Here is a 12,099-nt window from a genome sequence, read left to right on the forward strand (position 1 = left end):
AATCTGGACGCTTTCTTTATTAGTCTGCTATGCCCAGGAGCTGGGGTGGATTCGGGGAACAAACGCACGGACCCCAGGAGTCGCCAGGCTGCAGAGGTGATGCCCGGCCGGGTGGTGGAGTTCGCCTTCACACTCTTCCACCCAAGCTGCGCTTTGGGGGACAATCGGAGCAAACCCACGCTCCACGTGGGACATTGCTTTTTAAAGTAACATCTTGAGGTAACAGAGGTGAGACTCGGATTGTCCTGGAGATGCCACTGCAGTAGAGATCCGGGCAGCCTCAGCAGGCGCCTGGCGCCGGTCGCCAGCTGGACTAGGCAGCCTGGGCGTCGCTGGCTGCGCACCCGCCTCTAGGAGGCGCCGCGAGTGCGCGGGTCCCCGCCCGCTGCCGGGGAGGGCGAGCGCGCCTGGGCCAGCCCCTGAGCCGGGCGGGCGGGCGGACCGAAGCAGGCGTGGGGGACTGTCACCGCGGGAACACTGCGCGCACTGACCGGGGACCTGGGTATCTGGGGCCCGCCGGACGGCACCCTCGCCGCCTGCCCCGCCGGGGTCCTGGGCTCCCGCTCCCCGGGGAGCAGCCGCCGGGACGCAGGGCGATGTGGGCTGGGGCCCGCCGCGGTCCCCGGGGCAGCCGGGCGCAGCCGCTCGCGCCCCTCTGGTGCCTCTCGGCGGCGCTGGGAATGATGCTGGGCTCCCCCGCCTCGCAGGCGTTCAACTTGGACGTGGACAAGATCACGGTGTACAGCGGCCCCGAGGGCAGCTACTTCGGCTACGCGGTAGACTTTCACATTCCCGACGCCCGCACGTAAGTCGCTCAGCCGGGTAGGTGGTGCGTGCGGGGGAAACCCGCTCACGGGTTGGATCTGCCTCTGTCGCGCCTCCGGGGATCCTGTCCTGCGCTGCCCTCTCGGGGTCCCTCCCTCTCCCGCCGCCAGCCTCCTCTCTTCGCTTCCAGGCTAGATGTACCCTGTGTACTTTGAATAGACACATGCCACTTGCCTAGAACATGCAGGTCCTGGGGAGTCCCCGGGACAAAGTTGAGAACGGACCCAGCAGCCTGAAGCCAGCTAAAGCCACGGCCGCGGCAGGGTCTGTTTATACATACCCGGCTAACGGTCGTGTCTGGGCGCAGCGCTGTCGGCCACCGGCAGCTGGGCTCTGTCCTTGACTCTTTCCCCCTCCTCTCGCCTCTCACTGTATCCACATAGCTCCACCTACAGAAGAATTAGGACCCTTTGCACCCTCTTCCAAACCAGGTTTCTGGCGCACGTAGATTTCCAAGAGGAAATCAAGTTTGACAGTCGGTCCCCATCATAAATCCGTGTCTGCCCTCCGCGCCTGCTCCAGTCTCGGCGGGCTGTAGTGTCCAGCGGCGCCTTGCTCGTGCACGCTCTCCTGATTCCCGGGAGTGACCTTCTCCAACCCTTTCGCAGAGCGAGCGTCTTGGTGGGCGCACCCAAAGCCAATACCAGCCAGCCCGACATCGTGGAAGGGGGAGCCGTCTACTACTGTCCTTGGCCGGCCCAGGGGTCCGCGCGGTGCAGGCAGATACCATTTGACACCACCAGTAAGTGCTATTGGTCCTTCTGAACTGTGAGTCCTTGAGCCTTCCTGGAATCTGCTTCCCACTTGCTGCGTCGGGTCCTCATTTCGCCTAATGTGTCTGTAGTGTGGGCCGGGGCAGGTCCCCAGAGAAAGCAGCTTTTCCAGCCCTTGGTAAAGGTGAGGAAAGTGCCTCGTGAACCTAGAGGATGTTTTGCCCCTGAGTGTTGGGACGCAGGCTTAGCGGCTTCTGTTTCCCTACTGTTCTGAAATGAGCATTTTCAGGGTGAGTGGATACTCGGGGAGAAATATAAAAGCTGCCCCCTAACCTTGGGAAGAGAATCTCTGTTTGTTTCTTAAGGTCAGATCGGGAAAAAGAGACCCCTAGTATTTGCAGTGCCCAAACTCCGGAGGCGAATCTTAGCTGTAGACCCAGACGTCGCTCCGTCGCTCCACGTTGCCGTTTAATTCCTTACAGAAAGAAAGACTTTTCTTTCAAAATATTAGACGCTGGATGCAAACTAGTACAAGCAGCGTGTGGATGGATTACGTTCATTGCCAACAGTCCCTAGACAGATGTTTCTTATTTAATTAAAGGGAAAATACATTTTAAACAATTCAGTCTGCTTATGCTTCCCCTCGTGTTTTCTCTCTGGGTCCTGAGAAAATAATTTAAATGTAACGCTTTCAAAAACATTAACACCGAGTGTTTTAATTTGTGCCACTATAACGTTATGGATTCTTAAGGTATGTAGTATCAGAAAGCAAATATCTCTTTCGAGAAAAAATGTCAAAATGTCAGATCAAATACCAGTCTCTGAAGAACAATCATTTAAAATACCTTTTGCACCACACAACTATTTTATGACATAATTTAAAAAATTTCTTTGCATTTTGTATTGGTATATTAGTATGCATATAGCATTGGTGTAGACTATCCATTTTCATAGAATTTTGATGAAATGGGCTAAGTGATATTTATCTGTTACTTTCATTAATTTGTATCTTTTATGTTAAAGGAAGAAATAATTTCAGTTCTATAAATATGGAAATCATTCCCAAGGGGGAGAAAAAAATCCTATGCAAGCATTACCTTGAATTGTGACCAAGTTAGGAAAATATCTTTTAAAATCATTCTAAAATTGTATCTTTTTATTCCTGTCTATCTATATATGGTCACAATGGCTTATTATTCATTTTATTAAAGGATTCAGTTATTTCCAATCAATTTTTACATGATTTCACTTTTAAATATAAGTATTTAGCAACTGGGAAAATTAAATCTTTTGATGTTAAGCTGTGGCTGCAATCTTTTAGTTATTTTATCAGGATTTGAGCAATCTCTTCTGATTACTGCTTTAGAAATAAGGTTCCTAAATCAAAAGAATTAAACAATCATGAAATTAATACCATTTTAATTCATGCCAGAATTATTTATATTATATTTTTAAAAGTATTTTAAACTCAGACCTTGAGAAAGACCCAAACGATTGGTATTATTTGATTTTACATTAAGGAAAATGAGTACTTATATTTTGAGACATGTTTAATGTGTTTTCACTAAGAAGCAATCTATAGATAGTCATAGCAATGAATTTAATAACCTTCCAGAACAGTCTGATAACACATCTAGGTCAAAATAGAATATGTTTCCTTTGATATCAGGAGCATCAATGTCTGCCCAGAGTGGTTACATCTGAATAACTTTATAAATCTAATCCCAGGAGATGTCATGGTTCAAGAGGTAAGAACCAGAGGATTCAGACATCAAAGTGAATTTTCAAAACTTTACTACTCCCAACCAAAATTTCCAATATGAAATTGCAACAGGTAATATTTTCCAATGTTCATTCTAAAACACTTGTTTGCAGTTTTAAATTCACTTTCTCATGGAGAACTAATGCTGAAAGACTGTGCCTTGCTTTTCTAGAATAGCCCACAGGAATGCATTTCACCCTTATTGTAGCGGGCTCACATTTGCAATGAAACAGAGGCACATCGGTAGAATTTTGGTGGTGAAATTAGAGAAATAATGTGAAAAAAAGATCTGTGTTACTTGGAGAAAGTTGGTGGCTGCTCTTGTGCAGGTTAGGAAGACATCTGAGCTTTAAAGAACTTTAAAGATGAATGCTGTTGGCTCGATACTATAAAGAGGGAGGGAACTAGATATCCCTGAAAGAATTGAGCAGGAAATTAAAGGGAAAAAATGCAAGGCAGGAAAGACTATGCAAAGTCTGTGAGTGATGAATGGTCCGTGACGGAATGAACAAATCCTCCACCTACCTGTGAAAGACAGGAGAGTTCCACTAGGAGAGATGGAAATAGTTGGGAAAAGAAAGTTCCCATGTCAGCCATCAGGGGGTACTGTGGGCCCAGAAACCTTGATTGCTAGTGGGAATAGCCTGGAAATGGGCACTGGGAAAGGCTTCCCTGGACCACAGCTCAGGCATTTGCTAACGAGAGGTTGCCACCTGCACTATACCTCATCTCTACCATCTCTATCCAGGTGCCCTCACATAATGCACCTAACAGTGGCTTCCACTAACTCCAAGCTGTGACCATAAAGAAGGTTCAGCCCAAGCCAGCGTAGTGATTTCCAATCTGAGCATCACCATTGGGGCTGAGCAGAATCTTGGAAGCAAAGATGAAAGGTGGGCAGACTCTGGGTCTTACGGTCAGGGTGGCCAGATGCACTTCCTTTATTAATCATCACCATGTACCAGTCCACAAACCAAACACATAAGAAACAACTATGTAAAAGTCATTTGAGGAATAAGGAAACTGACATCAAAGGTGCCCGCCACCATACAATGGTAAGCAGTAAAGACCGGATTGGAACAGAGCTCTACCCACTCCAAAGCCTCCCTCATCACCGTGCTTTCCTTCCAGAAATGGGGAGAGGATTGATTCTAATGAAGTGTAAGTTCAGCATCGTGGCTGGGTCCCAGGGACCTCTGGAAGGAACTGTCTGCCTTCCCTCCCTTGACTTCACAATTCAATTTTTTTTTGAGACAAACTGTCACTTTGTCACCCCTCAGTGGAGTGCCATGGCATGATAGCTCACAGCAATTTTGAACTCTTAAGCTCAAGCAATCCTCTTACCTCAGCCTCCAGCCTCTACAACACCTGACTATTTTTAGAGACAGGGGTCTCACTCTTGCTCAAGCTGGTCTTGAACTCCGGAGCTCAGACAATCCACCTGCCTCGGCCTCCCAAGTGCTGGGATTACAGGTGTAAGCTACGGTGCCAGCCCTATCACAAATTCAAATTTAAATAATGCTCTGGAGAAGCATTGAAAAGAAAAAGCAGTTTGGTAGCAAGGTTGTAGAAACCAGAGATTTAGAAGCAGGCTTTGTATTGGTGGGAATTATTGCTCATATTCCCTGTAAGGACATCTGTGAATATCTGGTCTTTCACTCCATCTACTTTTACTACTACATCTGAATTCAAGACATCCTAAGTAAATGTGAGCTTTTAATAAAGCTTTTTCAGGCTCTTGGGTATCTATATTTTTGGCTGGGTCTGGGTTTGAACCCCACCACCTCCAGCATATGGGGCTGGCGTCCTACTCCTTTGAGCCATAGGCGCCGCTCTGACCCTGTAATTTAGTTTCTGAATCTGGTTGTGGTTCTGTATCTCAGTTTGTGTAAGACCAACTGCCTTTAAAAAGAAAAAAAAACTGTCTTATTTACATTTATTTATTTTGAGACAGAGTCTCATTCTGTGGCCTGGGTAGAGTACTGTGGCCTCATAGCTCCCTCAAACTCTTGGGCTCAAAAGATCCTCTTGCCTCAGCCTCCTGAGGAGCTGGGACCACAGGCGCCTGACAGCATGCCCAGCTAGCTTTTCTATTTTGGGTAGAGATGGGGTCTCCCTCTTGCTTAGGCTGGTCTGGAACACCTGAACTCAGGCAGTCCACCACCTTGGCCTCCTGGAGTGCTGGGATTAAAGATGTGAGCCACTGAGCTGGGCCCCAAACTGCCTTTTCGTTTGGTTCTTTTCATTAAATAATCCGTATGTATTTTTACCTTGTCCTATAACTGGGACTTTTTTGAAACTATTTCTCATGATAAAGGCAAAACCGGAGGAGGCTTGGAATAGCCTGGCACTTCAAATGCATGAATACTATTAAATTCTGTGGTCCTTTCAAGTACAGAGAAAGGAAACTGTGAGGAAGCATATGGTGGCGGGGGAGGTGCAAAGCGCAGATAATTTTCCTGCTCTGTTCAAAATCAAGTGGTTCCAAAAAAGCCCTTCTCTCGTCTCCTTTCTGTCTTTCCCTTTTACTTCAATAGAAAAAGAATTCCTCCCGTCACCAAATTAATTTCTTCCACTTTTGTCTCAGGAAGTCTCTAAACTACGTCCCATGTCTTCAACAGCTTAAGACATCACATCTGCTGGATTCATGCTTCTCGCTTCTAAATCGACTCCCAGGTTCTTTTTTTCCCACCCTTTCCAAACCAATGTGTGGACTAAATAAGCATTGTTAGATGCTTACCCTCTGTCAGATGGGGAAATGAATGAAACCACGAAAAAGACACCTTACCTTTGGAATGATGCAAAAACATATTGCAACAATAGTAACAAATGCACACTGCACAAAGATTTGTCTTCAGTGTGCTAAACATATTGCAACAATAGTAACAAATGCACACTGCACAAAGATTTGTCTTCAGTGTGCTAGGGAAATATTTGGAGGAGTAAGATAATGGCATGTGATAATGAAGGATGGCAGTCATCACAGCATTAATAATAACTGCGAGGCAATTACAGCTGGGAACCATTCACAGTTAGGGACCCACAAAAAAAGTGGGCCGGAAGAAGTGGGAGGTGCCCTTGAGATTTGGAAGTCATCTGAGAAAGACTACTAAAATTTTCCTGGCCTCTATTTAGGGTCTCTGTGTTTAGAAAAAAACAAAAGAAAAAGAACTTAAGATGGAAGACAATTTGGTTAGGATATTTCACAGCTCAGGATGGTAAGATGTTTGTTGTCAATGCATTTTAGCTTAGAGACCGGACACCTCTGTTTTGGGGGCTCTGTTTTGTTTTATGTTGAGTAAGCCCCACAATAAGAAGCAGCTTAAAGCATCTGGCTCGTAGCTGGCACAGGCTGGTTTTTGATAGTGCTGGGCGTGCCCTCTTTCTCTTGGGAGGGTTGGGAAACATATTGGTCACATAAGTCTTGCTTCTCTAGCCTCCCCAGAAAGAAAATCGGTTTTTGTTCAGGAAAAAAGAAGAGGAAAATGTAGGTCAGAGTTACCCCAGTAAACGACAGAGGAAATAACAGAAAAGGGACGGAACTAGGAGGCAGCAGCAATCTGCGCCGTGATAAATTCAACGGGAAAGTGACAAAGGACGGAGGGAAGCTCAAAGATAAGCTACTCCTGGGTGGCCCTGTGGCTCAAAGGAGTAGGGAGTAGGGTGCTGGCCTCATATGCCGGAGTGGTGAGTTCAAACCCAGCCCCGGCCAAAAACTGCAAAAAAAAAAAAAAAAAAAAAGCTAAGCTACTCCTTTTAAGAATTAATAATGCCATATGTAGAATAAGTTTCACTATTTACAAGAAAGTTATACACACACATATACAGGGTGGACATAAAGTGTATGTGCAATTTAAATTTAAGTTGCAAACTTTACGTCCACTCTGTGTATATATACAGTTAAGTCTCTATAAGTTGACCCCCCATCCCAAGGGACTGTAACGAAGTGGTCAAAATACAGAAGTGGTCAACATAAGGAACTAGGCATACTGTAGTGATATGTACATGTGGTGCATGTCTGGTCTATGAAAATTAGGCCAATTCAAGGATGTGGTCAGTAGGGAGGGGCCAGTCATGGAGGTTCTACAGTATACACACTCAGAGACACACACGCACACACACAGTGTATTTGCTGAAATCGTCCTCTGCTAAGTGCTGTTCCAAACGACTCCTCCAGGGTGGTTTAGTTGAGTATTTATCTTCCTTATTCTAGAAGCAATTCATGATGGCTACTACGCCTGGATATGCCTGACGGGGCGACCAGCATCCCTAAACTTCTCTCAGTTGACTCACTTCCACTGCTATGCGACAGAACACACCTGAGTCCTGATATAAGAGGGGAGGAGGCAGCAGTCTCTCCAGTACATAGCACCTGAGGAAACAACTAGAAAAGGAGAGTCCTTGAGGGCAGTGCCTGTGGCTCAAGGAGTAGGGCACCAGCCCCATATACCATGGGTGGCGAGTTCAAACCCGACCCTGGCCCCCAAAAAACAGGAGTCCTTGAAATTCCCAGTAGAAATGGAAACAGATCTGCTCTACAACTAGTTGAACATTAGACGTCTGTTGCTTTATCTGCAGAATTCTTTCAAGAAGCTGGAAGTCTGTGTGAGAGAACAGGCTTCCAGGTCCTTGGCAGGAATATTCTGGGTAGAAGCTGCAGCATTCTGGGAAAAATAGCTTGAAATTATCTTGAAAGGGTCTTGAAATTATTCTGGAAGGAGAAAACCGCACTTTGACATTTAAGCAGACTGGCTGAGATGTGCACATTCAAACCCTTTCTCTGTTGTGTCTAAAAAGTTCTCTATCTGTATGTAGATGGGGTTGATGGAGAGAGCTGCCAACATTTCTGGAATGCCCAGCTCAGGTGCGCTGACGGGCGCCATCCAGGTACATAAGCATGGATTTTTTTTTTTTTTTGAGACAGAGCCTGAAGCTGTCCCCCTGGGTAGACAGCTGTGGCATCACAGCTCACAGCAACCTCCAACTCCTGGGCTCAAGCGAGTCTCCTGCCTCTGCCTTCCAAGTAGCTGGCACCACAGGCGCCCGCCACAACACCTGGCTATTTTTTGGTTGCAGCCATCATTGTTGTTTGGCAGGTCCGGGCTGGGGATTCGAACCCGCCACCTTAGGTGTATGTGGTGGGCGCCTTAGCTGCTTGAGCCACAGGTGCCGAGCCAAGCACAGATTTTTTTGAGAACGATGGATAAAATACTAATTATCAGTTGTATTAAAAACACTCATTCATCTTTTAACCAGCAAGCATGTTTAGGACACTTAAAAGTAACATTTAATTTTTTTCAAAATTAAGTTTAAATATGTATTTACAAAGAACATAATTATGTGTAAAGCATAATGAAATCCTCAAATAGATTTAAAATCCTTTCAATTCTAGCTCACATCACAAGGAGATTTAAGACACGCAAGCAAATTGCAAATCACTGAAGGATTTATACTCTAAAGCTGACACATGTAATTCACCAGTTATGGATGCTGTGGAGTTCAGGCAGCCGATTGAGAGGTGAATATCACTAGATGGGTCAAGAAAGAAAAGAACTTACCCTTGAACCTAGCAGAAAGGCCAGAACTTGGGATCTCTAATATTTGGTGTATTGGCCCACAGGTCTGCTGATTTGGGAAACTTTTCTAGTTCCATAAACACTGGGGAAAGCGACCCTTTACCTTTTTAATTATTTTAGTAAAAATAAGACATAGATGACAGAAGTATATCTTTATAGAAATGATTATCAGGAGTGGGGGGTTGGGGAGCCTGATTCCAAAGGGCAAGGGGTGGAACTGTCTGTATCTTGATGGTGGTGGCCAGTACACAGCTGCGTGTATTGGTCAAAACCCACAGAGCTGCGTATCACCAGGAATGAATTTTATAAATATGTAGATAAAGTAAATTATATGCTACATTAATGTAATAATACAGAGATAAAATAAAAAATACAGAGATGAAATAAATAACCTAAATATATAAATAAAAATGAGAAAAAACACCTCCGTGGCAAATGCAAGGGAGTTCTGTATTTGCTACGATGATTGAATTTGGTTTGGGCAGCCTCGCTGTGAGCATGTGAGCAGGGAGCGCTCAGACCGTGGGCAGGTGTGATGAAACAGTATCTGGGGTTGTAAGGACACATAGAGTCCCTGAGGAGCACAGGCCTCTAAATGAGGGTGAACCATTAGTCAGATCAGCACGTAGAAACTTCTTTCACATTCTCGAAGTAAGGCATGTGTTCGGAACATGTTTGTTAAGAGACTTGTGAATGAAAACACATCAAATAAGAATACTTTTATGCAACGAAGTGTTATGTTTGTGTGATTCCTGTGTCCTGATGACATTCAGCCCCGGGATGCCCTCCTTAATAGTCACTCAACCAAACAGACTTCATGTCAAACACACGATTGTAGTTTTATCAAAACTAGTAAAACTGTACCACAGTCATTTGCTTATGAATATTTGTTCCATTTGATTCTTTAGCTCTGATATTTGACGTATGCACACGGATTTGAACGTGACACTGCAGAAACCCCTGTGACAATATGATCTGATTTCTAAGACATACCAACACCAGAGAGAGGGGCATACAGCATTGCTACAGAAATAGGTTTACTCAGGGATCCTGAAAGGCCCACATGACACACAGCATTTCACCCAGGTAGAGCAGGGGAGGCCAACCTGCTGGAGCCAGGGGACAGCTCCATCCTGCCATCCCAGTGTCATCTCCTATGACGTTTCTGATGTCTCCAGCTGACATCCCCCTCTAGCCACACAGCCTCCACACTCATCTCTGTATCACAGCGTGTCACAGCACAGGACAGCTTCTCTGTTAAACATGGCCAAAAGCTGTCACATACATGTGTCCCTACTGACCTGAGCCTCTTTCTTAACCACCCAGAATACTTTATCTTCTAGGAATACTTTTCTGGTACTTCTGGCTTCTTTCTTCCTAAAATTCCCAGCAAAGCAGGAAAAATGTTTTGGAAATTCTTTTTTTTTTTTTTTTTTTTTTTTGAGACAGAGCCTCAAGCTGTCCCCCTGGGTAGAGTGCCATGGGTTCACTGCTCACAGCAACCTCCAACTCCTGGGCTCAAGCAAGTCTCCTGTCTCAGCCTCCCAAGTAGCTGGGACCACAGGCGCCTGCCACAACACCCGGCTATTTTTTGGTTGGAGCCATTATTGTTGTTTGGCAGGTCTGGGCTGGATTCGAACCTGCCACCTTAGGTGTATGTGGCTGGTGCCTTAGCCACTTGAGCCACAGGCGCCGAGCCTGGAAATTAATTCTAAAGTGGCTGCATAACATTAAAATATTAGAAAGAGTAATATTTTCGAACAGCCTCTCTGTAGATAGTCAATTAAATTATGGCATAAATAACATAAATATTACATAACCATAAAAAATGAAGTCCAGAAAGAATCAGCATTAATAGGGGAAGATAGTTTTGTTTTAATGTTAAGTGAAAAGGATAAAATTAAAAAATGTGTCCACAACTGAGTACAAGAAGGGAAATGCAATCAGAGGCTGTCTTTGGGAAATGAGAGTAAAACTAAGGTTTTTTTCTGTTTTCTTTTTTTTTGTTTGTTTGTTTGTTTGAGACAGAGTCTCACTATGTTGCCCTGGGTAGAGTGCCGTGGCATCACAGCTCACAACAACCTCAAACTCTTGGGCTTAAGCCATTCTCTTGCCTTAGCCTCCCAAGTAGCTGGGATGACAGGCGTCCACCACAATGCCTCGCTATTTTTCTGTTGTTGTTGTAATTGTCATTGTCATTTAGCAGGCATGATTGGAGAGAGCCAAAGGGAAGCCAAAGGGAAGAAATGGGATGAGACTGAGGTTGGGAACATGTCCTGGAGCACCCCGACATCTGGAGGGACACTGGCGATTTGAGGAGACATAAAATCACAGAGAAGGAGTAGCCAAGTAGATAAAAGCGAAGTCACAAAGCCAGTGAAGAAAGCCTTGGAGTGAAATGAGGACTGAACTTAGAACATTTGATTTGATAACCGAAGGTTGTTGGTGACTGAAAAATCCACTTACAGTACAGTGTGTCCAGAGAGCTGGGAGGTGTCCGAAGGGAGACAGCAAGCATGCTTGGCCATTGTTTTTTCCCAAGGAGTTTTGCTACCCATGAGACCAGAGATGTGTAATAGTCAAGGAGATACCATGGCGTCAATGTAGTCTGCAAGGAAACAATGATCAACTCGTAAGTGGAAGGAAGCAAATGGTCTTTTTTCATTGCTTGCATTTGCTCAGAGCAATAAGAAGCAAAGCCATTGGCTGAGACTGAGGTGTGCAGGAAGCAGATGTGATTAGTAGTAGCAGAACGGCCGAATGAATTGAGTAGCGAACTGATGGGATTCCCAGGCAGTGAGCTGAAACAGGACCCAGGTCCTCCCTGTTTGGGGTAGGATGTAAGAAGATCTTCCAGAGAACAGGTCTGTCTTGAGAGTTAATCTTTTATAAGAATAAATGTAGACACAGAGGGACTGAATTCCACAGTGCTTATTTTGTATGACTTTGAGAATGGTGATTTTTTTTTTAATCACCATAGGAACCGTTTTGTTAGGTGAGTGGTTGGGAGCAGGGAGAGGAATACACGTGCGTGTGACAGGAGGTAGTGTAAATACATTTCCAAGAGCTAGTGGGAGGCGCGTTTCCTTAGCCTTCATCCTGGAACCCAATCATATTTTGTATTTGAAAGTGCTTCCTTGAGGTCATCTTGAAGAAATTTGTGTCAGCTACTGAGCTTCCTGAGATCCCCATGCCGAGCGGTTTTCATCACTTCTCGAAACAA

General features: G+C 45.2%; 1 protein-coding gene across 1 annotated transcript in view; it reads left to right on the forward strand.

The window, feature by feature from the left end:
• Positions 1-466: 466 nt before the first annotated feature.
• The window catches only part of ITGA8 (integrin subunit alpha 8), a 167,754-nt gene continuing 156,121 nt past the window's right edge, over positions 467-12,099 (forward strand). Inside the window, exons 1-2 of the mRNA XM_003786791.2 lie at positions 467-805; positions 1,434-1,567. Of these exons, the coding sequence (XP_003786839.1) occupies positions 597-805; positions 1,434-1,567 (343 nt within the window). The 5' untranslated portion in view covers positions 467-596. The remainder of the gene's footprint in view (positions 806-1,433; positions 1,568-12,099) is intronic.

The sequence above is a fragment of the Otolemur garnettii genome, unplaced genomic scaffold, assembly GCF_000181295.1.
Source record: "Otolemur garnettii isolate 467f Iridium unplaced genomic scaffold, OtoGar3 scaffold00019, whole genome shotgun sequence".
In the NCBI taxonomy this organism is placed as follows: domain Eukaryota; kingdom Metazoa; phylum Chordata; class Mammalia; order Primates; family Galagidae; genus Otolemur; species Otolemur garnettii.